This window comes from Lethenteron reissneri, chromosome 31, assembly GCF_015708825.2.
Source record: "Lethenteron reissneri isolate LAM-NWPU_2019-01 chromosome 31, ASM1570882v1, whole genome shotgun sequence".
NCBI lineage: Eukaryota > Metazoa > Chordata > Hyperoartia > Petromyzontiformes > Petromyzontidae > Lethenteron > Lethenteron reissneri.
Genome location: NC_083809.1, coordinates 762,013 through 784,292, shown reverse-complemented (window position 1 = coordinate 784,292; position 22,280 = coordinate 762,013). Strand labels below are relative to the sequence as shown.

Below are 22,280 nucleotides of genomic sequence, written 5' to 3'. Positions count from 1 at the left end.
CATGATTTTGAGTGCACTTTATACATTTTCTGTGCTGTCTAAAAATATCTATAGTATTTTATATGCAAATTAATTTTCTAGACTGTACAAATTTTGGTATAGGGGACTGTTGTGTGTACGGTACAGTATTTATATATCCTTCACAAAGCCAAATATATAAAGAGAGACACCAATTGTAACACCACTCATGCTCTTGTCTCGCCAGCACTTTCATTTTTCCAACATTCTGGATGAATCCAGATTTACACTTGCTTCCACGTACGTTGAGAATATATATTTGGTTGTTGGTTGTTTAATTCCACTAAAATTGGGGGGGGGGGGGGGGGGGGAACGAACCACTAAGTAAAATCATCATCATCATATCTTCCACGAAGTGAGTGAACTGAGCTATATTGCATTCCATATATTTACTCAGATAAGACATTGCATTTATCCGTATGAATTCCCACAGCATCCATGATCAGTATGGGTTGATTGTCCAAAAATTATCACTGCAAGGCCATTCGGCTGCACACAATCACATCGCACTCCATGCCTTGAGTATTTACTTATGTTTACACTACATGATAATACCCTGTAAAATATTAAAAAGCTAATGTCCTTTGGGGATTTTCCTTTAACGTCTCTGCTTCCATGTGGAATACAAGATATCTATTCCACATTTAGCAGACCTCCGTGGCGTGCTAAGTATTTAATTTACATGTATTCATAAATGCAATGTGGCAGTGGAGATCTTGTCGTTGCTTTCTGCTGCTGGTAGAAGCTGGAGGGAGGAGGTGGCAAGACGCCTTGTAGAGCTGCAAATTGTGCCCGAGTAAATGTCGCGTGAGAAACGTCCTTGGGGCCTCACGAAGGCTGTGCAAAATCTGGGGCAAATGCAAAAGTCGTACAGAACTGACCAGGGGGGGTCCATTACAGAATGCTAATGGAAAAGGGAGACTGTGAATTAAGCAATATTCGGAAGGATAGTGATGATATCGTAAAATCAAAGCGTCGCCATGCTTATATTTTTGCTTATTGGTGCTCAAATCTATTGGCAATCCGGAGGCAGTTTTAGAAATTCCACATTGTCTGTGAATTGCCGAGTAGAAACAACCACTGTTGATTTGTCACCAAGCGGTGCAGCTTGAGTGGGGTCGGTTTGACTTCAGGGAGAAATTGGACGCGCGGTTTCATGCATAGACATGTAACTATTCACCCCGCAATTATTGTATGAACTTGAATAGTCACAATACATTATTTTTTCGTCGTGTTTTCACCGTCTAATTTTTTCAAAAGAATTTGTACTGTCATATTTAACAGTTTTCCTCTCTCCATTAGCCAGAGTTCACCTTTACCATAGCATTTGCATATATGTTGTGTACATGGTGGACAGTGGTCACACGCAATTAAATGCAACATCCCACACCACTCGCCACTCACCCCAGCCCCTCACTCTCATCTCTCCTAGCTTCACATGCCCCAGTAAACATGGCAATGCGTTACACAGCTACACAGTTACAAATGTTTAATTACACAGTGGCACAGGTACGTTCGGCAGGTAATGGCCACGCAGATGCTTCACAGTGCATTGCTGAGTGTTATTAATGTTCATAAACATGGACAAAGTAACCACAGTTGGCGATAATCCACAACTCAACTCGCAAGGTATAATTTAATTGATTAAATATTGTTACATTTTCCTCTTTAAATAATGAGTTTAACCATACAGTTTGGTAATAGATTAAAATTGTACTTGACATGGGGCATGACATTGCATTTTTTAAGGAATATTTTGTTGATACAATTGTGGAGTAACTAAAATAAAATGCTACGCGTGGTTTAATGACAGTATAGTGTCGGCAACATAAGTTGGGATTTACAAGCTGAACGTCAGTCTTTCCTGACGAACCCCGTATAATGGCACGGCGTCCTCCAAACATGGGGGCACCTCACTCAGTCTTCTCCTTCACAGCGTCCAGACGGCCCTTCTCCATGACAAGCTGTACCCCACAGTATGTGATGAACCACACCATGATGGTGGTGAAGGGAAAACCTACAAAACAGCATCAACAGGCCTTTGTCATTGATGAATGGATGGATGGAGATTCGTCACGTGAGACCTCTGACGCCGTTTATAAGGCCGCTGAAAGGTTTATGGAAGCCTGGGGCAGAATGCAAGATGAGGCCCCCTCAGATCTGAGGCTTTTCCATATCGGAAGCCTAGGGCAAACTGTCTCACCTACCATGCCCTCTCTCCCGCCATAGACACCTAGAAGGTTTTGTGCCTCCTGCCTACATTCTTCATTTAATCTGAGGTGAGTTATATAACATAACCCTGCAAGGCTGTAAGTGCAATAGGATGCCAATGCACAGAGTATGGCTCACACAAGAAAGGTGGTTGTGGTGGTCAACGCTGAGTGCAAGCAAGGAAGTATGTGACAGCGCTTAGCGCAAGGGGAAATTAATAGTGCGTATACGGGAATTTTGTGGCCACTCCACCCTTTAATTTTTTGTTTAATCTGATGTGTTTAAGGTTTGTAACGTGTATTGTCTGGGTTTGATGTCCAACGTTTCTCACCACCTGCTCGGATCTTTTTCTAGAATTTTATCGGAACTTGTAGAAGCCACCAGAACGTCGAGCAAAATGTTGGGCATCACACTTTACAACACGCGGTACAACCCGATTACACATCGGGTCGCTATAGAGTACAACCAGAACGACATGTAGTTGCGTCAAACGTGATTCTGTATAAGTATTCAAATTGCGTATGATTTTATTCAGTTCACTGTCAGAGATGCAGAGTGGTGGGGAAATGTTGTGCAGGTGCTGTGATGCTGCGGTGCGGCACTGCGTAGACTCTGACCGTAGAGCAGAATGCGGCAGGAGACGAGTTCAGCAAATTCGGTGCTGTTGAGAGCCAGCACGTTGTACAGGATGATGGTCCAGTAGTTGGCCGCCCCAAAAATGGCACGCACACGGCGAGACCACTCCAGCGTGAGCCGCTTGCCCTGGGGGGCGCAGCCACATGGGAACGCACGAACACACGCGCGGGTGTACACATAAATATTCCACAGGTTGATGTTGACGAGACTATGACTCACTGATTTTTTTTTAAAATTCCGTCTACATTAACACTTAACGGGAAGGGTTTTCGAAGCCTTGGCCATGTATATGATCAGGTCAACTCAACTGCAATTCATTACCGAGTGTTGGGTTAGGCCTCAAATGAACTGTCCACGTTTTATGTTGTGTAACCCTCCACCACCCGATATCATGAAAGATCTTTAGATACAAGGAAAACAATTCTGCCTTCCTGCACCCACAGCTCCAGGAGGTAATTCTGACTTCCTAGTTTTTTACCTAAAGGTGTTTGACACATTTGCAAGTGAAACGTCATCTAATCACTAGGTTTGCTTCTGTGAACTGTTCTTCAACTCACCGGTGAGCTTAAACAATACCTGGTGTGTTAATCGCTTGTGCACATGCCAATTTTATTTAGCTTTGTCGGTTGGTGCAGGGTTACGTCACAACAACTAGTCAAGATCATTACATGGGGAAACACAAACATCAATTATGAATCACGTGAACATTGTTCGAGGGCAATTACCTCGAGTTGGGTGAGGGCAGGCAGCGCAAACAGCTTCTGCACCCACAGCTCCAGGTTGAGGCCCAGGCAGTTGAGGAAGGACCACAGGTAGACGACGTCGCACGGGCCCAGCCACAGCGTGGCAAAGGCAAACGTCGCCACCGTGCCAAGCAGCTCCCTCAGGATGTTGTCGTGGTTGACTCCATAGCGGTCGTAGATGTATCTGGGGAAGTGCAGGATTGAGGATAAGGATTTGCGTGCAGAGAGAGGAAACTTGCTTTAATGCCTGAGCAACTCAATGTGCCGAATGTCTCATCTCAACCATTCCAATACCACACGGGCCGTGGAGGTTATTTGATCGTGCCTCAGCATAGACGTTGGAGCACAATCATCATCAACACAATCCCTGGGCAGACAGCCGTAGGTGTCCACTGCACATTTCCAAATTTGTTTCCACTTTCCTCTGTCTTGTACCAATATGCTAAGTAGTGTACATCTTTCTGGCACTAATCTCTTCTGTCATCAAGTCATCCTCTGTCAGGTCTTTCTTTTTTTCCAGTTACTTACATTTTTCCAAACACACTTTTAAAATTCCTGGTGTTGTCCATCCTACATATGTCCATCCTACATATATATATCTATCCTACATATGTGTCCAAATAGTGTCAGTTTCCTTCTCATCACTGCCTGCATCATCAGGTCGTCTTCTTCTCTGCGCAACCGTTTTCTTACATCTATGTTGCTTCCTCTTTGGGTCCAGCTTACATGCAGCAGTATCCGTCAGTCGCAATGCATTTCGAGTGCCAATACCTTCCAGTACAGTACAATGGATCTTGCTGCACTGCCCTCTGGTAACAATGCAGTCTCGCACCAGTCGACAACACCGGTTGTCTTATGCATGGCGGTCACCCCCATTGAAACTCTCAAGATTTGATGAGACCGGGCACGTTGCACATTATTCGGTCACAGGCACTTTACGTGATATGCGTCTTGTAATGGCTATGGGGCAAATGGAAAGGTGCCAATTAATTATTTCTTTCAGTCAATAACTGCTTTTTGGATGTAATTACTGCAGCTCCTTGCCAAGTTTGACTCTCACTTTGACCTCATATGGAAGATTTACAAAACTTGTGCAAAAATAGGTAATTTACTAGGCACATAAATCCTACTCCATCTGTTATCCGCAACAATAATAACAATGGTACTTACTTGCAAAGAAAGTCGTTGATTCCTCTGTCAAAATGCCTGCAACACAAATGAGAATTGTGATTAATTTAACTCTTTTAAATAAACAGTAGTGTTTAAAGGTTGCTACCCCATAAATCGCGAAGTGTAAGGAGAGTAGGTAGTCTCATAATTATGCCTCTCCTGCTGAGGGAGCAACGTTTATCGATTTGTTTTTTTTAAAGCAGCTACATGCGGTGCCCACATGCTGCGACCTGGAGCATGCCTGCGCGCGTTCCACAGCCGATCCTCCCTGACACCTCCCACACCGCTCGTCACGAGCGGCACCCGCCACTCGTGCGGGTCGAGTGACAGCGCACGTCGCTACAAGGTTGCCCCGCCATAGTTCTGCTCTGGACCTCCCCTAGGTCAACTCGGCCTCAAAACGAATTCACACCTGATGTGGCGGTGTCAACATTGCTTTTTGTGTTTAGTTTGTTGTCTTTTGCCCGCACCTCCGATCAGCACGGTTGGCTACATACATACAACATTTACTGGGGAGGAAAACGGCGGCCGAGCATAGTTCCGGCCACGCTACCCCCTCGAGTGCCACGTTGGCCCTAAAGAGGCGTTTGCGAAGAGCACTTGACCCAACAGCCTGCTTGGCCTATATGGGGATCTCTGGCTCTTGTGAATGCGTCATTTCATTTTAGTTGTATGCTGGTGAGTGTGTACGCGTGCATTTGTTTGAATGTGTGTATCCGTGTGTGAGCGTGTACAAGTATTTGCACACATGCTTGTATGTGTATAGGTGTGAGAGTGTGTACATGTATATGTGTGTGTACACGTGTGTGCAGTGACGATTATCTGACGTGGTCCTGGGCCTCCCCTAGGTCGACTTGGCCTCAAATGAGTACCTGGTGCGGTGTGTAAACATCGCCACTCGGGAGACAAGGGCGGCCGGGCGTGGTGCTGGCCACCCACCCCTTTGTGTGCCGTGCCGGCCTTCATAGGTGCTCGCTAACATCACTTGCCCCAACAGTCTGTTAAAGGCTACACGGGGGACCTTGTGTTGTTGTGTGTGTGCGTGTGTGTGCGCGGTGTATCGCACGTGTCGGCGAAGACGTAGAGCATGGTGATACACTTGGGACGCTTGGGGGGGTCGAAGTGGTCCAGGCGGGCGACGCTGCACACCACGCCGAACAGCATAGCAGCCTTCACCCAGTCGTACACCAGGTTTGCGTACGCCAGGAACGCTTTGAAGGACAGACAGAAACCCCCACCGCACACGACTCGGTCATCGGCTCACAGCAAGAGGGCGGAATTTAGCCGTCAGCACTGTGACGGGATCCATGCTCGCAATTAAACGGGGACACAGAAAAAGGAAGACGTCGATCAGGGGGAAGATGCAGGTCGTGACATCATTTTGACAATGCACAATAATAAGTGTGATTGGGCAGGGCCCATTGCTAGATGGGGTGATGGCCGATGTGCAAAACTGGTGGACAGAATGGCGGTCAAAACAGAGAAATGTGTCCATGGGGATGTACACCGAGGAGGTGAAGCGATGAGATCAATTCATGTGCAGGAGTGAGATGGACGGCAGCTACACCGGCTCACGAGGGATGGCGCCAGCATGGGGAGTTCTTCATCCACCATTGGATAGACAGCTGCTGCTGATTACTATGACAACTGTGGCGGCGTTTTGTTTCAATCGGTGCAACGGGAATCTAAATAACCCAGACGGGGCTCGTGGGTAACCCACACGCGGGGGAAGCCCGGAGTGCGTTTAATTTCAGACAGGCCTCCTTCAATGAGGAGACACTCTAATGGACTCTGTTTTGTTATGATTTAAATAATTTAAAGGAAAGCACCATTGTGTCACTGCAATTGCATTGTTATTAATAATTGCGATCCTATTTAAAGGATCGCTCCTTCTCTCCTGCTGCCCGCGTGGTCTGCAGGGAGGGGGGGAGGGAGGGGGAGGGAGGGTGCTTCACCGCCGTACCGAGGCCCCAGTCGGAGGTGTCCTCCAGCAGGGAGAGGTCGGCAGGGATGGTGACGATGTAGAGGAAGTGGAAGAGGATGTCCACGAGCAGCACGACCAGGAGGTGTCCGCACACGCCCACGTTGATCCCCCACAGCTCGTGCTCCTTGCGCGCCAGCGAAGAGTCGTTCACCTGCCCGTGGGACCCGCGTGGGATCAGTGCTCATTCCCTCTGACCGCACCAATGCACTCGCGGGCACAAACCATCGGTGGGAAGTGATACTAAAACAAGATACGATGAAACTGCAGCTCATTAATGAATGCCTCCTGTGTGCACCGTTAACCAACGCGTAATGGCCAGCGTGGCATAGAATGGTCAAAAAACACCCATGGCATGGGCCGACTTCTACACAGCAGTGGATTGACAAAGGGCTGCAGACTAATTAAACGCGTGACTGTTTACCAAGATGAGTGTTAGAGAACGGCCCATGGAAGCGAAAATCACAAACTACCTCTTAGATCCCTTCAAGTGACCTCTGGTGCACCACACGAGTGGGTAGCACGTTTCAACTCGATCTGTTATGGAGTGCTAAATTCACGGCAAACATTCAAACCTATATGATTTAATATCCATATAGAGTGCAAAACCAAATTTAAGAAGGCAAATGTACATCTGCAGTCGATGGTGACGGGGCTAAAATATTTAACTCACTGCACCCGAGTACCTGGTTTTAAATCGCAGGCGGCTGAAATCTGGATTCGAACGCAAGATCTGAGCAGTGGCACCTCTGAGCCACACGGCCGCTAAGCAGGAGGCCTCGGCGTGCGGCAGAAGTCGTGGCGCGGTCACCTGCTCGTGGAACTTGTCGTAGACCATGACGGGCCCGAAGAAGAAGAAGGGCAGGTAGAAGTTGTACTTGAGCAGGTCCAGGAAGGAGTAGCTGCCGCCCTTGTAATCACAGTTGTCGAGCGCGAAGCTCAGGCAGCGCACAATGGTGAAGGCCGAGCCGCCCGCAAAGAGGACGTCCTGCAGCTGGAAGTCGCCCGACACGAAGCCGTTCTGCGCCGCGCATTAAACACAGGGGGGTGGAGAGAGATCCAGACGTCATGGGCAAAAGCTCTCAATCATAGCCAGGGTGGATGGCGATCACGGCAGAATTAAACCAATTCATAATAAACGTTTCTGGGTTAGATCGCGTAAGTATAAATGTGTCGTTTATACTTACTCGATCTAACCTAGAAACCTTTATTATGAATAATATTGGTCGCGAAAGCCTACGTGTGAAATATAATTAAACCAATTTAAACAAAAGCCAACCGCTGAATAGAGTAATGATAAGGACCACTCTTGCTGATTGTGCATGCCGCTGCCTCTCACCCGATGTGTATAGAGGACATATTGTATAAATATTTTGACTTGACTTTCAGTACAGCAATCCCTCACCAGCCGAGTTTTTCACATCCGCGATATTTACGTATCCACGTCTTTCCTTCGGAATACCAATTTGCTAACGCGGTATGGAGTTTCGCATATCCGCGGTTGATCACGGCGACCTGCCACTTGTCATTGAGAATCTCCCACATAGCGGTGTCCGCTCCATGCATCGCCTCGTCTCCAGCCCCCGGCCACCGCTCTCCTCCCACCACCAGGGGGAGCTGGAGAGTGGGCAGAGCTCCTCGTGCCTCGAACAACCACCTACCACGTTACCTCGTCAACTTCAACCCTCAGGATGAAAGGTAAATAACGTTATTTAGTTTTTATTGATTATGCCATTTGAAATTTTATTTTGTTACTGTTAATTTTATTTGCGTTGAGTGAAGGAACAGGCAACCTGGTTAGGCCTTGACGAGTGTGACCGTGGCCACGGCTGCCCTGACCCCATGTTTCCCTGACCCCATGTTTCCCATAGGGCCTTAGAAATTGCCAACCGGGGGGGGTTCTAACTACGGCGGGTTTCAGGAGCGTAACCCCCGCGGTTGGCGAAGGATCGTTGTATTTCGGAGGTGGAACCGAGTCTTCAGGAGGGGGCTCAGGCCCCTCCAGCCACAGCGTGGGTACAGGAACTCGGCCTGGCAGCTGGAGCTGCGGGTTTCTATATTAAGCTCACGGTCACAGAGCTGATGTGTGATATGGGGCTTCCCCATTTTATTGATTTGGGGAACGATGCATCGACTCATTAATATTCATTACATACATCTAATATTGCGTGTACGAATAGGCGCGTTTTGATTAGCACGGCGTTACGTGATGGTTTCACGTCACCCCCGCGGCCCATTCACCGCAATGTCAATCAATGTATTCTTGAGTTGAACCATGATTCTGAATTGTGACGATTTCTTTAAATCACCGGGAAAGTGACATTTTCCATCATTAATATACACGATCTCACTTTTACCCTCTCGCATTAATGTTTGTTAAAATCTTGTTTACCTCAAGTGGATTAATATTCAATGCGTGTAATCCTCTTGTACAAGGCGTCACAGCTTCACGAGACCTGCATGAACAAGCTCGATCCCCAGTCCCTCCAGAAAAACGCGGAGTTTTTTGGTGATTGTTGCGGGCAAAAATCGTTGATTATGCGGCACGTTTTCTTAAAAAATGCGATGGAATATGCGGGATATTATGCAATTTTATGCGATTAAATTGCGGGAACTTGCAAAAATTGCGGGAACTTGCAAAAACTGCGGTTTGATGAAAAGAGAAAAAAAAATGATTCCCCCAACACCCTATTCACTCGGCTACTACTTTAATGTAAAGAGTAATTTCTTATTACTTCCTATGATAAGCAAGCATACTACATCACAGAAAGTGCTGGGAATATTTAAGTTCTCATCTTGTTTTATTTCAGACCTTAACAAACAGATGGCTCAAACTTACAAAACATTGAGTCGAACAAGTTCTGTAGTTTTACAAAATGAATATGCTACAACTTCTGTAAAAATGAATAAATAAAATATTAAAAAATAAAATGTGTGCTTCCTGTTTTACAGAGGTAGCTATACAAAACAGACATCTTCTGTTAAAATAAGTGTTTTCAGTGCACAGTAACGTAAGCAATACAGTAACAGTACAGTCTTACAGTAATGTAAATTTACATACTACTAACAAAAAAGTGCAATCTTACAACTGTAATGAGTGACGTCACTTCATAACGTTCCCATGGCAACAGGGGAAATGGCTGCGCTTGTGTGAAGTAAACGCAACATTTTTCAACTTTCCTGCTAAGATATATGTGACTTTTTGCAACGAAAATGCGGGGATTATGAAATCATGCAAGCCCGCATATTTTGCACGCGGAAGTCTGCAATTTATGCGGCGAAAGTGCGGCGTATTTGAAAAAACGCGCCCCCCGCATAAATATGCGGACTTTGGCTGATTTTGCGTGGAATCTTGCGATCGCATAATCGCGTTTTTCTGGAGGGACTGGATCCCCAGAGTTGCCACTGATTTATTTCTAATTGTTTATGTTCTGATTGCTATTTGATTGTTTTTGCTCTGATTGTTATATGTTTCATCGTTTTAATTTACTTTATGTTATTTGCTTTGGTGATTCTTGTGACACAGGCCAGCCTTGCAAACGAGACTTATCCTCGTCTCTTCAGTTCCCACCTGGTTCCACAAAATAATCCTAAAACGTTCAATAGCTGCCCTGTTAAATCCTGTACGTTTTCTCTAGACACTTAAAGTCCCTTTAGTCGTAGTTGCATAAAGATACCACGATACCACTCCAGACCATGCATGTGTATTTCTCCCAGTCATCCAGTCTTCCTATCCCCGAGAGCATCCTGACTCTTTTGGGCAATCCTACCCATTCGAACTGAACTATATATAAAAAAGTTTTATTTTACCAGATAAAGCCCGCTGAGCTATATAGCTATTTTTCAGAAGCGACCTGCCCACAAATTATATCCTATATAAGTGGCTCATCATGTGGACATTTATAACAGCGAAATACGTGTTGATTCTAAATGTGGATGGGAAACCGGAGGACCGGGACAACAATCCACGCGGCCGTGGAGAGAGACAGAGAGACATGCAAACTCCAGGTATACAAGCGTCAGGGTCTGGATGGAACCCACGACTGACTCCTCTATAGCGGGCGAGCCAGTAAACATCTCCCCCCCCCCTCCCCCGTGGCACCTGCCAGCTGTTGAACGGTTCGACCCTGAAGGTGGCGAGCGATGCGAGTCCGGCGAGGAAGCAGAGCCAGCGCTGCTTGGCGAGTCCCACGGAGTAGAGCAGCAGGCAGTGCGACGCCACGAGCAGCACGTACTGCAGGCCCATGGTGGCGGTGACCACCAGCACGCCGTAGGCCATGTACACCAGCGAGCGGCGCTGCGGAGCACGCGGACACCAGACGGACGGGGAACTCGATCTACGGGGCCTTTTTGGCAGCATCGAAATGATGAAACAAGAAGAATGGGTTTTGCCATTTTCGGGCAATAAAACAGGTGTTACGATGTTCAAACACCACATAAATACCTTTAGTAAGGAATTAATTCTGCATGAACCACACGCACTTGTGGTAACACTGGTGCGACAAGCCCATGAAGAAGGCTATCTCGGTGGAGGATAATCAGTTTTGAAGACAATGTCTATATTATATTATCAGAGCACGTCTGTTTGCATGTTTTGCCACAAATGTGTGTGGTTAATGCAGACTTGATGCCTTGCAATAGGTATCTATTAGGTGTTTGAACATCTCAACACCTGAACTGAACTGTTTTGTTGTCAGAAAAGGGTAAGAGCTATTCCTATTGTTTCTTCACTCTGTTGAACTTGTTTCACACCGCACGTAGCCAACCGCGCTATTGGGAGGTGCGGGGGGAGGACAACAAACTAAACACAATGAACATTAGCTCGGCACGAGGCCACCCACGTGCCATCAACGACGTTTGGCGACTTATTCGGAGCTCAATTTCAGCTGGGTCCAACCCGGAAAATTTACATTGCAGCAGATGGAAAACAGGAATTTCCCATTGGCTATTCCACTCCCAAAACTTGGCGTAGTGAGAACTGGGGCATTAAAACGAACCCTAAGCATCTTAAATGAGCTTTATAGAATCTGAATCTGTATTTATACTGGAGGAATCGGATGAGCTGTAAAGCTCTTTTTTGCACATGTTGAGTAGTTCCACACGTGACTTGCTGCCGCCCCCCAACTCCTGCCCCCCCCCCCACGCCTCGCGTGCGCCGACTGATGCAGGCGCCGGGTACCTCGGGGAAGAGGAGTGACGCGAACTTCCCGAAGAGCACGTGTCCCGACAAGGCGAGCAGAATGCAGTTCCGCCACTTGGAGAACCACATGAGCCACTCAAAGTCCGCGATGTCCTAGCGGGGGACAGGAGACGTCGTCGTCACGCAGGCGCGTCCTGGGGTGGTGACGAGGGACAGCTCCTCCACGCTCCCTCTCCCATGGCTCGCTCGTGGCCACCGCGATTGCCGGTTCACTCGTTCTCTCAAAAACGCACTCGATCACCCACCCACCACCACTCACTCATTCACTCACTCCCTTACCTCTGCACTCACGAACTTCCTCACCTATGCACTCACTCACCCATCCACCTCCCCACTCACGCATGCACCCAACGACGTCCTCACTCACTCACCCATCTACGAACTCATCTATGATTGAGTGCAATAAATGATGGTGTGAGTGGGTAGCTGAATGGATGAGCGGATGCTAAGTTAGTGAGTGAATCATCTATCCACTCACTCACACCCTGACTGATGCACTCACTTATTCACCCAACCGACCATCACTCCCATCTACCTTCCCACTCACTCATGCACCCAATCAATCCCTCACTCACCCATCTACCCACCCACCAAATAATTTCCCCAGCCAATCACCCACACACCCGCCCATACATCTACAAGCTGCTTGCCCATGCATCCAATCACTCACTCACCCACCCACCGGCGCAAGGGCACGTGGGCGTGTGGCTGTGCGGCCGTGCGATACCCACCCTCTTCCTTCCGAAGTAGGACCATCCATCCTGCAGACCTTCCTTGAAGTGTCCCCCGTGTTCTGAGACGAGACACGAATCCAGTTCGAACAATCAACAGCGTCCCTCCGCTCATTAAACCACATCCTGGCAAGCTAACAGTTTGGTCTCTGTGCTTGCAGTGCGGCTGGGATTGGTGTTCACAAAATTCACTACCCGAGGTCGACTCAGCCTTAAATGAGTATCTGGAGCGGTGTGTAAACAGCACGGGGAACTGAAAGGCGGCCGGTTGTCGTGCTGGCCAACCCACCCCCTCGTGGAACGTGCCGTCCTTCACATTCTCTCCTGGCTGATAGCACTTGCCCCAACACTCTGTGCATCTATACAGGGGATCTTGTCTTAGTCTACCTGCATAGTGTAAATACACAGGTATGTGTGTGCGCGTGTATACACGTGCTCGTGTATGCATGTACTCGTGTGTATAGGTTCACTGTGCCGGCCTTCATCGGCGTTCACTGACAGCACTTGCCCTAACAGCCTGTTACGGGCTACATGGGGGATCTTTGTCTGCGTATCGGTGTGTGCGCGCGCGCGCCTTGGTGCCGCACCCTCGGAGACGGCAGCGACCCAGCTGGCCGCCCACAGCAGCGCGGCCCCCAGCACGCCCGCGTAGGCGCACAGCTCGGCGCGCGGGAGCGCTGCAGCCATGGCGAGCTCCTCCGCGGCGCCACGGAGAGACACCCGGACGCAGACGGCGGCTCCGACGGCTCCCGGCGGGGACTCGCAGCCCCTGCGGCGCGGCCTGTGTCATCGCAACAGCATCTCGCGCTCTGCTACTGATGGAACCTCCGAGGCTACTGGACGAGAATCATCGTCGTCGTGGTCATCTCACCGTCGCGTAAAATACACCGCGAGCTGCCCCTGCGGCAGCCTGGCCCAGGGGCTGGCCCAGGGGCTGGCCCACGGGGCAGCGGTCCCCGTGTGGCACGAGGTGAACGCAGCACCCCGCCTGCAAGTGGCCATTGGCCTGCCAGTGAGTTCGCAATGCCGTTAAGTGGCCCTTTCGCAATTGAGTAATATGCGATTGATTTACATTTTTTTGCAAATTTGGAACATGTTGCCACCACACATGGACAACTTTTTTGGAATACCGTCGTGGGATATTTAAATGCCACTGTGAAGCAGACGGCGTGTCTTTTATGGCTAATAAACCGGCAGTATTAACCATGGTGGCTGTGTAGATCGAACCGCAAATCTCTGCAACGAGCAGCAAACACGTGACTGCAGGACCATGTCCTCGCCCCGTATTTGTACGGCCCTTTGCCATTCTACAACCACACAAACCAGCAGTGGAAAGTTCATGTTCATATTAGTGAGGCCAGTGCATCATAGAACAACCACATCTCACCACTCCACAAAATGCTGTTGCCAACCCACCGCTGGACGAGGACCTCTCAACGCCGCGTGATAATCGTGGGGGTTATAGAACCGTACTTCACTGCGCTGGTCAGTGCAGCTTGGTGACGGCGGGGAGTGTAGACGTGGGAGCATGGAAGTGCAGTACGACAATGGGTTTTCCCACACGGCCCTCTGCTGCCCACAGCGTAGCTGCCTAGGACAAGCCTGCCGTGTGTGGTGGTCGCCCACCCAGGCACCTTCGTGGCCCAAACCTGCTTGGCTTTTGAGATCTGATGAGATCGGCAGCGTACGTACACTGCAGCATTTAGCCAAAAGAAAGGAGGCAAGTTCTACTTACTGCTGCTCAAGAGAGATTTACAGAGCGGTCATCGCAGGTCTTAAGCTAGAGGTGCAAATTCGACATTCCCATGGCAGGGACCTTTTTACCTTGCTGATCTCGTCAAGGAACATAAACCATCACGCAAACTTCGGTCATCCTCGCAGCGGATTTTGGCTAGCCATGGAACAAAGACGAGCACCATATCATGTTATTTCAGATACGGTTCTGCGGCCATCTGGAACGCTCTTCCCTCAAAGTAGAAAGCCACTGGAGCTATACACTTTTAAATCTAGATTGAAAACCTATTTATTTACAGTCATTATTTGTGTTTAGTTTGTTGTTCTTCCCCCGCACGTCTGATGAGCACGGTTGGTTACGTATGTGTAAAAGAAGTTCAACAAACATACAGAGGGACCAGCCGATTGAGTGGACAGCCACTGTGAGCTTCCCACAAAGAGGTATATATATTTTTGACACTGAAAGTAGAAACTCTGAGTTGACCTTGTGGAAGGATTTGAACTCGCGACCTTCTGTTCGTGAGCTAGTTTCCTCTAAACACAACCAATCTCTGGCAATATGACACGATGTTTGACAAGACTATTATTATTGACTACAGGTATGCTTGTGTTTTGCAATTGTGATTTATAAAGTGTCTGCATACTAATAATGAATATTAACATTCTTCAACAACCACGGATGAAATAGTCAACTGGGAAACAAGTGGCAATGATCAGTTTTTCTAATCATCGACAGACGATAAGACGAGTGAAGTCAGGCGTTGAGGAGATGGGGCGATTTTCAGCAGAGCCATGAAAGTATTTACAGCACAGGCAAAGGGTGAGGTGTAAACACCAATACCGGTCACGTGCAACTGTACGAGATACTGCTGCTGCAGCTGCTGCCGTAGATTATTGTTTAGCACGCTGGGCTTGCAATCCAGGGGTCTCCGATTGCCGGTGCAATCCCCTGGCATGGCGCTTAGAACAAAGGTGCAGGTTTCTTAAATCCCTCCCACCTCTGTCCGCCCAGCGGTATCAATGGGTAGAGTTGGGGGAACAGTGTGGATAACTCCCGCCTCTTCCCAGACGTACTGGCCAGCGTGGAAGAGTAGGCCGAGTATCCTCGAGAGCCCCCTCTATTCGAGGCCTTTCTGCCAGCAGTGACACGAGCGCGCAATTGCAGGGCTGCGCCTTTACGTTAGAAATGCAATGCGATTGACGTCGACTCAAGGCAGGATTCTGTGGCCGAAGGGAAGAGCCGTGCAGGCCAGGTCTGGGCAACGCGCAGGCGCGCGTGAGCAAGCACCGCGCGCGTGAAGACGACGTCGGTGTGCCACATGCACCGCGCCCTGCGCGCGCACCACACAACTCCACGTGTTTGACAGGAATCGACAATTTGCCAGAACCAAAGTAGATTCAGGCTGTCAGCGGCCGAGCACGAAACGTAAACATCCGTGAAATTTGGTGTGGATTTAAATAACATAACAGAGTCAACCAAACTTTAAAGCACATTCTGTTTGCCATGATAGAAAGAACGAAGGGAAACAAAGAACATTTGTAGAACTAATTTTCAGCCCACCACTTACAATTCAAATCACGCAACGGGGCTTTTTCAAAAGCAATGTTCAGTGGTGAAGAGGTTATTCACTGAATCCCTTATAAGGGGAGTGGAGGGGGCATCTACAAAATCCACAGTGCTGCCGGGGGTGCAGCCGATGATAGCGAGACGACGATACGAGACGCATCGAGCCATCAGCTGTTTACAGACTCGCACACGCACAGCCGATCCATCAGCCACGCGAATAGCACGCGGGCGCGCTGGCACCTTCAAAGACCGGCGCGCGGACTTTGTGGATTCCGGTCACGGTCCCCAGACCCACTCAGCATTGTGTAGGTGACTCACTCCAGTCCCGTCGAACGAATGGGGTGCACGGCTCAGTGATACACGGTGCTTTTTTCTGGAAGACTTTGCTGGTTTTTCTTGGATGTTTCTGTTGCGCGTCGTCACTTTAAGATGTTTCTTGTTCATGTTTTTGTTTGTTACGGTTGCACCCGAGTCAAGAGCCGCGTGGCTCACAGGGCCGTACCTAATACATGCAACTGGATAGTCAGCGGCCTCTGGACTCTGTGGGACTGAGTACACTGGAAATAGTATTTATCCAAGTGCTAAAACAAGAACATTGTTTTAATGGAAGTGTCGATTATAATAATAACAATTGCAGCCCTTCTTCAATCCACTGCCGGATGAATGCCACCGCAGGCCGTGTCGGTCAAGGACGAGTGTTTGGCTACACGTCACCACGCTGGCGACTTGAGGGTCGTGAAGGGGACTGTCCAGAATCGGTTCACAAGTCACTCGCTGCCGATGGTAGCCGAGGCTGGGAATCCAGCTCAGGTTCACAGAGTTCATGGCGCAGCGCACTATCCACTGGACATTTTAAAACGTTAAATATAGTGAATATTGTTCGTGACGAATGTCAAACTCTCCCATAAATGAGCCACAGTTTTGAGTTCACGCCTGTTTAAGCCTCTCTGAAGAGTTACAGTCTAAGCATACGAGGATACATATCTCTACAGATATGCACAAATGTTTATAAGATGTACTGTATGCATTACTAGAATGTATGCCCATGGAGATACACAAATAGTACGGACGAATTTAGAAATGTATCCTTAGATAGGGCTGGTTCTGCGTCTGCACGTAACTTTGCTATCACAGAGCTCACGATTTACTGCCTCCACCCCTTGCAATTGCAAACCACGTGATTATACAAATTAAGTAATGCGCTGCAGTATATATCTCTACGCGTAAAGCCCCCTCCCTCATCAATCCATGGCTGGGTGAGGGTTTCCCCACATCGCGATTCGTGAGGGCGTCACGATATGGCCATACTTCACCACGCTGGTCTGTGCGGGTTGGTGAATGTGGGGGGGGGGGCATTGACGTGGGAGCATAGTACAGTACAACAATTGACCTCTGCTGTCCATAACGATCCGAAACTATTATGGCGCTTGCCTCATTATGCGGTCATCAATAATTCATCGGAAGTCATAAACAACTACCTTTCTTTTCGCCGATAGCCTGAGAGATATCCATTAACAGATGAACATGTAAAAAACATATAAACAGCAAATCAACATTAACTTCACAAGATCAACACTGGAGATGTTTTACCGCAAAGGGCAGAAATCACGCGGTGTGTTCGTTGCTGCTGTGGCACAAGGGATAAGCCCCATCGCAGAAGATAAAAAACCGACTAATCTACACCACCACGCTCTGCGGCAAATCCCTGCACGCGTCCAGAGGCGATTTAGCATCGCGCTCGCTGAACGCACGAGGAGAGCCCACGACGAGGGGGATTTTCAGCAGACAACGACCGACTCATCCCCCCCTGCACTCGAAACGTGTCGGGAATGATTTTCGGGACAACTTTGCTCGCTTTTCGTTGTCACTGCGGCATCGGCTCCTCCTATAAATACCCCGGCGGCGTGCGGCGTGCAGGACGCCCTCGTCTGACTCTGCCCGCAGCGGTCAAATCAGCGGCGGGCAGAGTCCCGCGACGCGTGCCGATGTGGCCTGAGGCGGCGGCGATGGAGGATGATCGCGACTCTCGGACGGGTTTCCGTCCGACGTCTGCTGGTGCAGTTGGTAGGGAGAGGAGGGGAGAGGCAATTGCTGTAAATTACTCACCGGGAAGATGCAAGCTTGCGAGTACACGCACGCGCAGAATCAAATTTTATCGTCGAGCGATTCGGCGATGTCGCTGCGAGCGGTGCATCCTCCTCCCCTCGCCCTGCCGCTGAGGGTGCCCGCGGAGTATTTTTGCCGGGACATTTTCCCAAACAGTGCCCACCCGCAGCTCCCCACCATTCACATCGCGCCCTCCTCGCCGCCCCCACCCGCGGCTCCCTCACCCCCCGCCACTCGCGCAGTGATGGACACGAACAGATGCAACACCTTGATATAGCCCCGGCTGGGGGGTGATGAGAGAGAGAGAGACGGAGCCCCTCCTGCCCCTCCTGCCCTGCTGCTGCCCCTCCTGCTGCCCCTGCTGCCCATCCTGCCCCTCCTGCCCCTCCTGCCCCTGCTGCCCCCGCTGCCCTCGCTGCCCCTCCTGCCCCTCCTGCCCCTGCTGCCTCTTCTGCCCCCGCTGCCCCTGCTGCCCCTCCTGCCCCTGCTGCCCCCGCTGCTCCTGCTGCCCCCGCTGCCCTTGCTGCCCCTCCTGCTCCTGCTGCCTCCCTCCTGCCCCTCCTGCCCCTGCTGCCCCTCTTGCCCCTGCTGCCCCCGCTGCCCCTCCTGCTCCTGCTGCTCCTGCTGCCGCTCGTTGGGCACAGATCACGGCACCTCGACGGCGCTCGCCGTGATCTGTGTCGGTGCCACCCGCGGGCCGATCGAGGATTGTGCGTTGGGTGCGTGAGGCGCGGCGGCTTCGTGATGTTCTCATCCGGACCGAAGGAAACGCCTCCACGGAATGTCAACAAGAGGGGCTCGTTCGCAAACTACTACGTGACCAAAGATGCACACAATCAGAATATTGATGTATACTGGAGGAATCCTATGAGCTCTACAGCACTTTTTTACAGATGTCCACCCTTACGGCCACGCGTTAAGTATTCAGTGCTCCCTATATGTCAATCGTGTAAAGTACCCCGACACGGGAAAGTCTTGAGCACACACAGTCCTCGATAAACTCAATCCGACAAAACCCCGCCGAGTGTTTTCTGGGGTCTAAAACAACGCAGGCGTCGAGGCGGAGTGGACGCGGCGTGAGAAGCGGGGCCCACCGGGGCCCTGCCGAGGGGCTCGCTCGCCCTGCCGAGCGAGCGACGCAGCAGACGCCCATCGCGGGTGGCGCGCTGCCCACGTGGGAGAGACACCGCGCGCGTTGGCGCACACGCGGCGCAGCTCCGAATCGCGAGTTCCGTCAAGACTCGAGGTCACGCTCAGACCTTGCGTCGAGGCGGCCGCGATGCGTCTCATGAGAAGACGCCCCTAGCGAGTTGTTGAAGGCGACACGTCAAGTGCAGGCGGGACGCCGGCCGAGGCTTCAGTCGTGGAGCCGTGACCGCACCTGGAGGCTGCCGAGCAGCCCTCCTCACACCTGAGCTCGCGGTGCCGTCACGCCAGGAGACGCGGCAGCACCACGAGCTGCGTGACCCCCTCGACCCCCTCCACCTCGACCCCCTCCACCTCGACCCCCTCCACCTCGACCCCCTCCACCTCGACCCCCTCCACCTCGACCCCCTCCACCTCGTTCCCCTCCACCTCGAACCCCTCCACCTCGACCCCCACCACCTCGACCCCCACCTCGTCCTCGCAGCGGCGCCGTGTTTCGAGCACAGCAGAGTTCAAAGTCAAATTGTAAACGCCACCCCCCATGTTGTGTCAACGTCGTCGTTGACTTCCCAGTCACTTCCTCGTCCCACTTAAAAACAAAATCGCTGCGTTCAAGCCGTCATCGTTCAAGGACTCGATCTGTGCCGAGCTCAATCAACTTCCACTGTAGGAGTCAAAGATGATCCTCTTCGCCTTCCATTGCGCGACTTTCGAGCGCCACCCACGACCCCTCCTCCCAGGTTCATCTAACCTGCTTCAGAACGAGTCGTGATCTTTGCCGACGGCTGCTCTTGAGTGTGCACCCAACAACTGCGGTTACACAGTGATGACTCAGTTGTTCGGTGCTGCACTGTGATTGGCATTTCACAACCAAAGAATTCTGAACCAACCCAGAGTAATATCCCACCACTCATGTACGGGGCGTTGATTCTTCACCTGACTAAGGAATGTTAGCATTGCGGTTATGTAAGAGGTTGTGTTTTGTTAAGAATTGACTATTTACATTTACATGTGATATGAATCAAACATGTAACATCTATGTTCAGTGCAACAGGACTGTATGGTTGTTCGTGAGAGTTTGTCGCTGGAATTGAAATGTCCTCACGTGCTGAGTGCCGGCATCAGGAATATCTCCCCAGGGCAACATTATGTAACACAATGTGGATGTATAACGGCTTTGTTTAAACGCGACCGCATCCCAGGACGCCGTACAGAAACAGCGTGGATATTTAGTTTATAGAGAGGCAGTCAGTCATTGGCAAAGGCAAATAATGGCCTTGAGCTTGACCTTGACAGGGGGAATCGAGAACACAGGGGGCTGAGGGAAAGCAGCTCCAGACCATGGGGGCAGCAGAAGGATTTCGACTGAAAGCCTTGGTAGCGGGACAGAGAGAGCGCGTGGGGGGAGAGGCAGGAGTGTGCGTGGAGGGGAGTTGAGTGACATGAGGGGAGAGGTAGGAGAGTGTGGAGAGGAGTAGAGTGAGATGAGAGGGGAGAGGTAGGAGAGTGCGTGGAGGGGAGTAGAGTGAGATGAGAGGGGAGAGGTAGGAGAGTGTGGAGATGAGTTGAGTGAGATGAGAGGGGAGAGGCAGGAGAGTTTGTGGAGGGGAGTAGAGTGAGATGAGAGGGGAGAGGTAGAAGAGTGCGTGGAGGGGAGTAGAGTGAGATGAGAGGGGAGAGGTAGGAGAGTGTGGAGAGGAGTTGAGTGAGATGAGAGGGGAGAGGCAGGAGAGTTTGTGGAGGGGAGTAGAGTGAGATGAGAGGGGAGAGGTAGAAGAGTGCGTGGAGGGGAGTAGAGTGAGATGAGAGGGGAGAGGTAGGAGAGTGTGGAGATGAGTTGAGTGAGATGAGAGGGGAGAGGCAGGAGAGTGTGGAGATGAGTTGAGCGAGATGATGAAATCCCGGTAATGGTTCAGAACACTCATGCACAAGAAATGCGCAATGCACGGCGCTCGTTAAACAACGGGGGACGCTTTAAGAAATGTCCCACGGTCGACCGCTCGACTCACGGATGAGCTGGGGGGGGGGGGGGGGGTGGTCTCGCACGGCTCCCAGACGCGTTCTCGTGCCGCGCGTGTTGTTTGTAAAGTACATTGAACTTCTTTCACACCGTACGTAGACAACCGCGCTTATCGGAGGTGCGGGGGAACGACAAAAAACTAAGCACAGAAATGAATCCTACGAGATGAGTTTGTCAATGTCAATGTAAAAGTGCACAGCTCCAGTGGCGTCCTAATATCGGAAGGAAGAACGTTCCAGACAGCCGCAGAAGCAGCGCATCTGAAAGCGAGCGATGCGGTGACCGTCTTTGGTCGATTGGTCGATGGTCAGCCAAAAGGCGTTCCGAGGGTGACCGGAGTTCCCTGATGGTTGATGCTCCTTGACCAGACCAGCAAGATATTGTGCTAGAAAGCACTGTGTAATAAGTGCGACCTTATAATCTATTCGTTTGGCAACCGGCACTATCTATAACAGAGGTTTTTGGGTTAGATCGCGTAAATTATTTAACTAACCGGCACTATGTCCGACGTTCCGCTCCACGTGCTGTGGGAGCTTCTTCGGGAACGCAATCGAGCGGCTCACTTTCTCCCTTCAACCGATCAACGGAATTCCGGCACGCGGAGCGAAACGTCGGGGGCATCGCGGGGAACGCGCGCGCGCCACGAGCCGACACCCCACAGAGGGCGGGGCGAGGAGGACCGCGCAGTGAGGCCGACCCCGCGGTCTCGCCTCCAGCCACGCGACCAGCGACCCTCATGCCACCCCCGCTGTGCAGTGCCGTCTGGTAGCAGGGGAGTTGACTTATAAAAGCCAGGCCAGAGGCAGCGGCCGTGCGGCCGTGCTATTTAAATTCTGGCTCCGTGTCCATGCCCCCCCCCACCATCGCCGCCGCTGGGTTAATGCGTTATATTTAGCGCTGGTTGAGCATTTATGGCAATGAGAAGACAGTAGAGCCCCCCCCCCCCCCCGTCTCAACCGGCGGGCCGAGCGTAAGGCACAGGACCCGGACGCGTGATGGGAAGCCGACTTAGTGCTT

At 50.6% G+C, this 22,280-nt stretch overlaps 1 protein-coding gene across 2 annotated transcripts; it reads right to left on the bottom strand.

Annotated features, from left to right (window-relative positions):
• Positions 1-1,492: 1,492 nt before the first annotated feature.
• Positions 1,493-21,833, bottom strand: HHATL (hedgehog acyltransferase like). 2 transcript variants are annotated; one of them, XM_061563212.1, is made up of 12 exons: positions 21,757-21,833; positions 13,278-13,471; positions 12,691-12,752; positions 11,939-12,052; positions 10,862-11,056; positions 7,571-7,780; positions 6,742-6,913; positions 5,845-5,989; positions 4,779-4,814; positions 3,591-3,792; positions 2,847-2,991; positions 1,493-2,035 (listed from the first exon to the last, which is right to left on the bottom strand). In XM_061563212.1, the coding sequence occupies exons 2-12, from the start codon at positions 13,375-13,377 to the stop codon at positions 1,932-1,934; spliced, it is 1,485 nt and encodes a 494-aa protein (XP_061419196.1). In that variant the 5' UTR covers positions 13,378-13,471; positions 21,757-21,833; the 3' UTR covers positions 1,493-1,931. The 2 variants fall into 2 exon arrangements, with proteins under 2 accessions (XP_061419196.1, XP_061419197.1); XM_061563213.1 differs by lacking the exon at positions 21,757-21,833 and adding an exon at positions 18,098-18,285.
• Positions 21,834-22,280: the final 447 nt, after the last annotated feature.

What these genes read in the sequence shown, in the direction of transcription:
- HHATL (XM_061563212.1), bottom strand. Translation starts at nt 13,377, where the DNA reads ATGGCTGCAGCGCTCCCGCGCGCCGAGCTGTGCGCCTACGCGGGCGTG. An exon ending in ACGACAAGTTCCACGAGCAG is followed by an intron (nt 6,914 to 7,570) that starts GTGACCGCGCCA and finishes TCCCACGGGCAG; the next exon opens with GTGAACGACTCTTCGCTGGC. An exon ending in CTCTACGTCTTCGCCGACAC is followed by an intron (nt 4,815 to 5,844) that starts GTGCGATACACC and finishes TTTGTGTTGCAG; the next exon opens with GCATTTTGACAGAGGAATCA.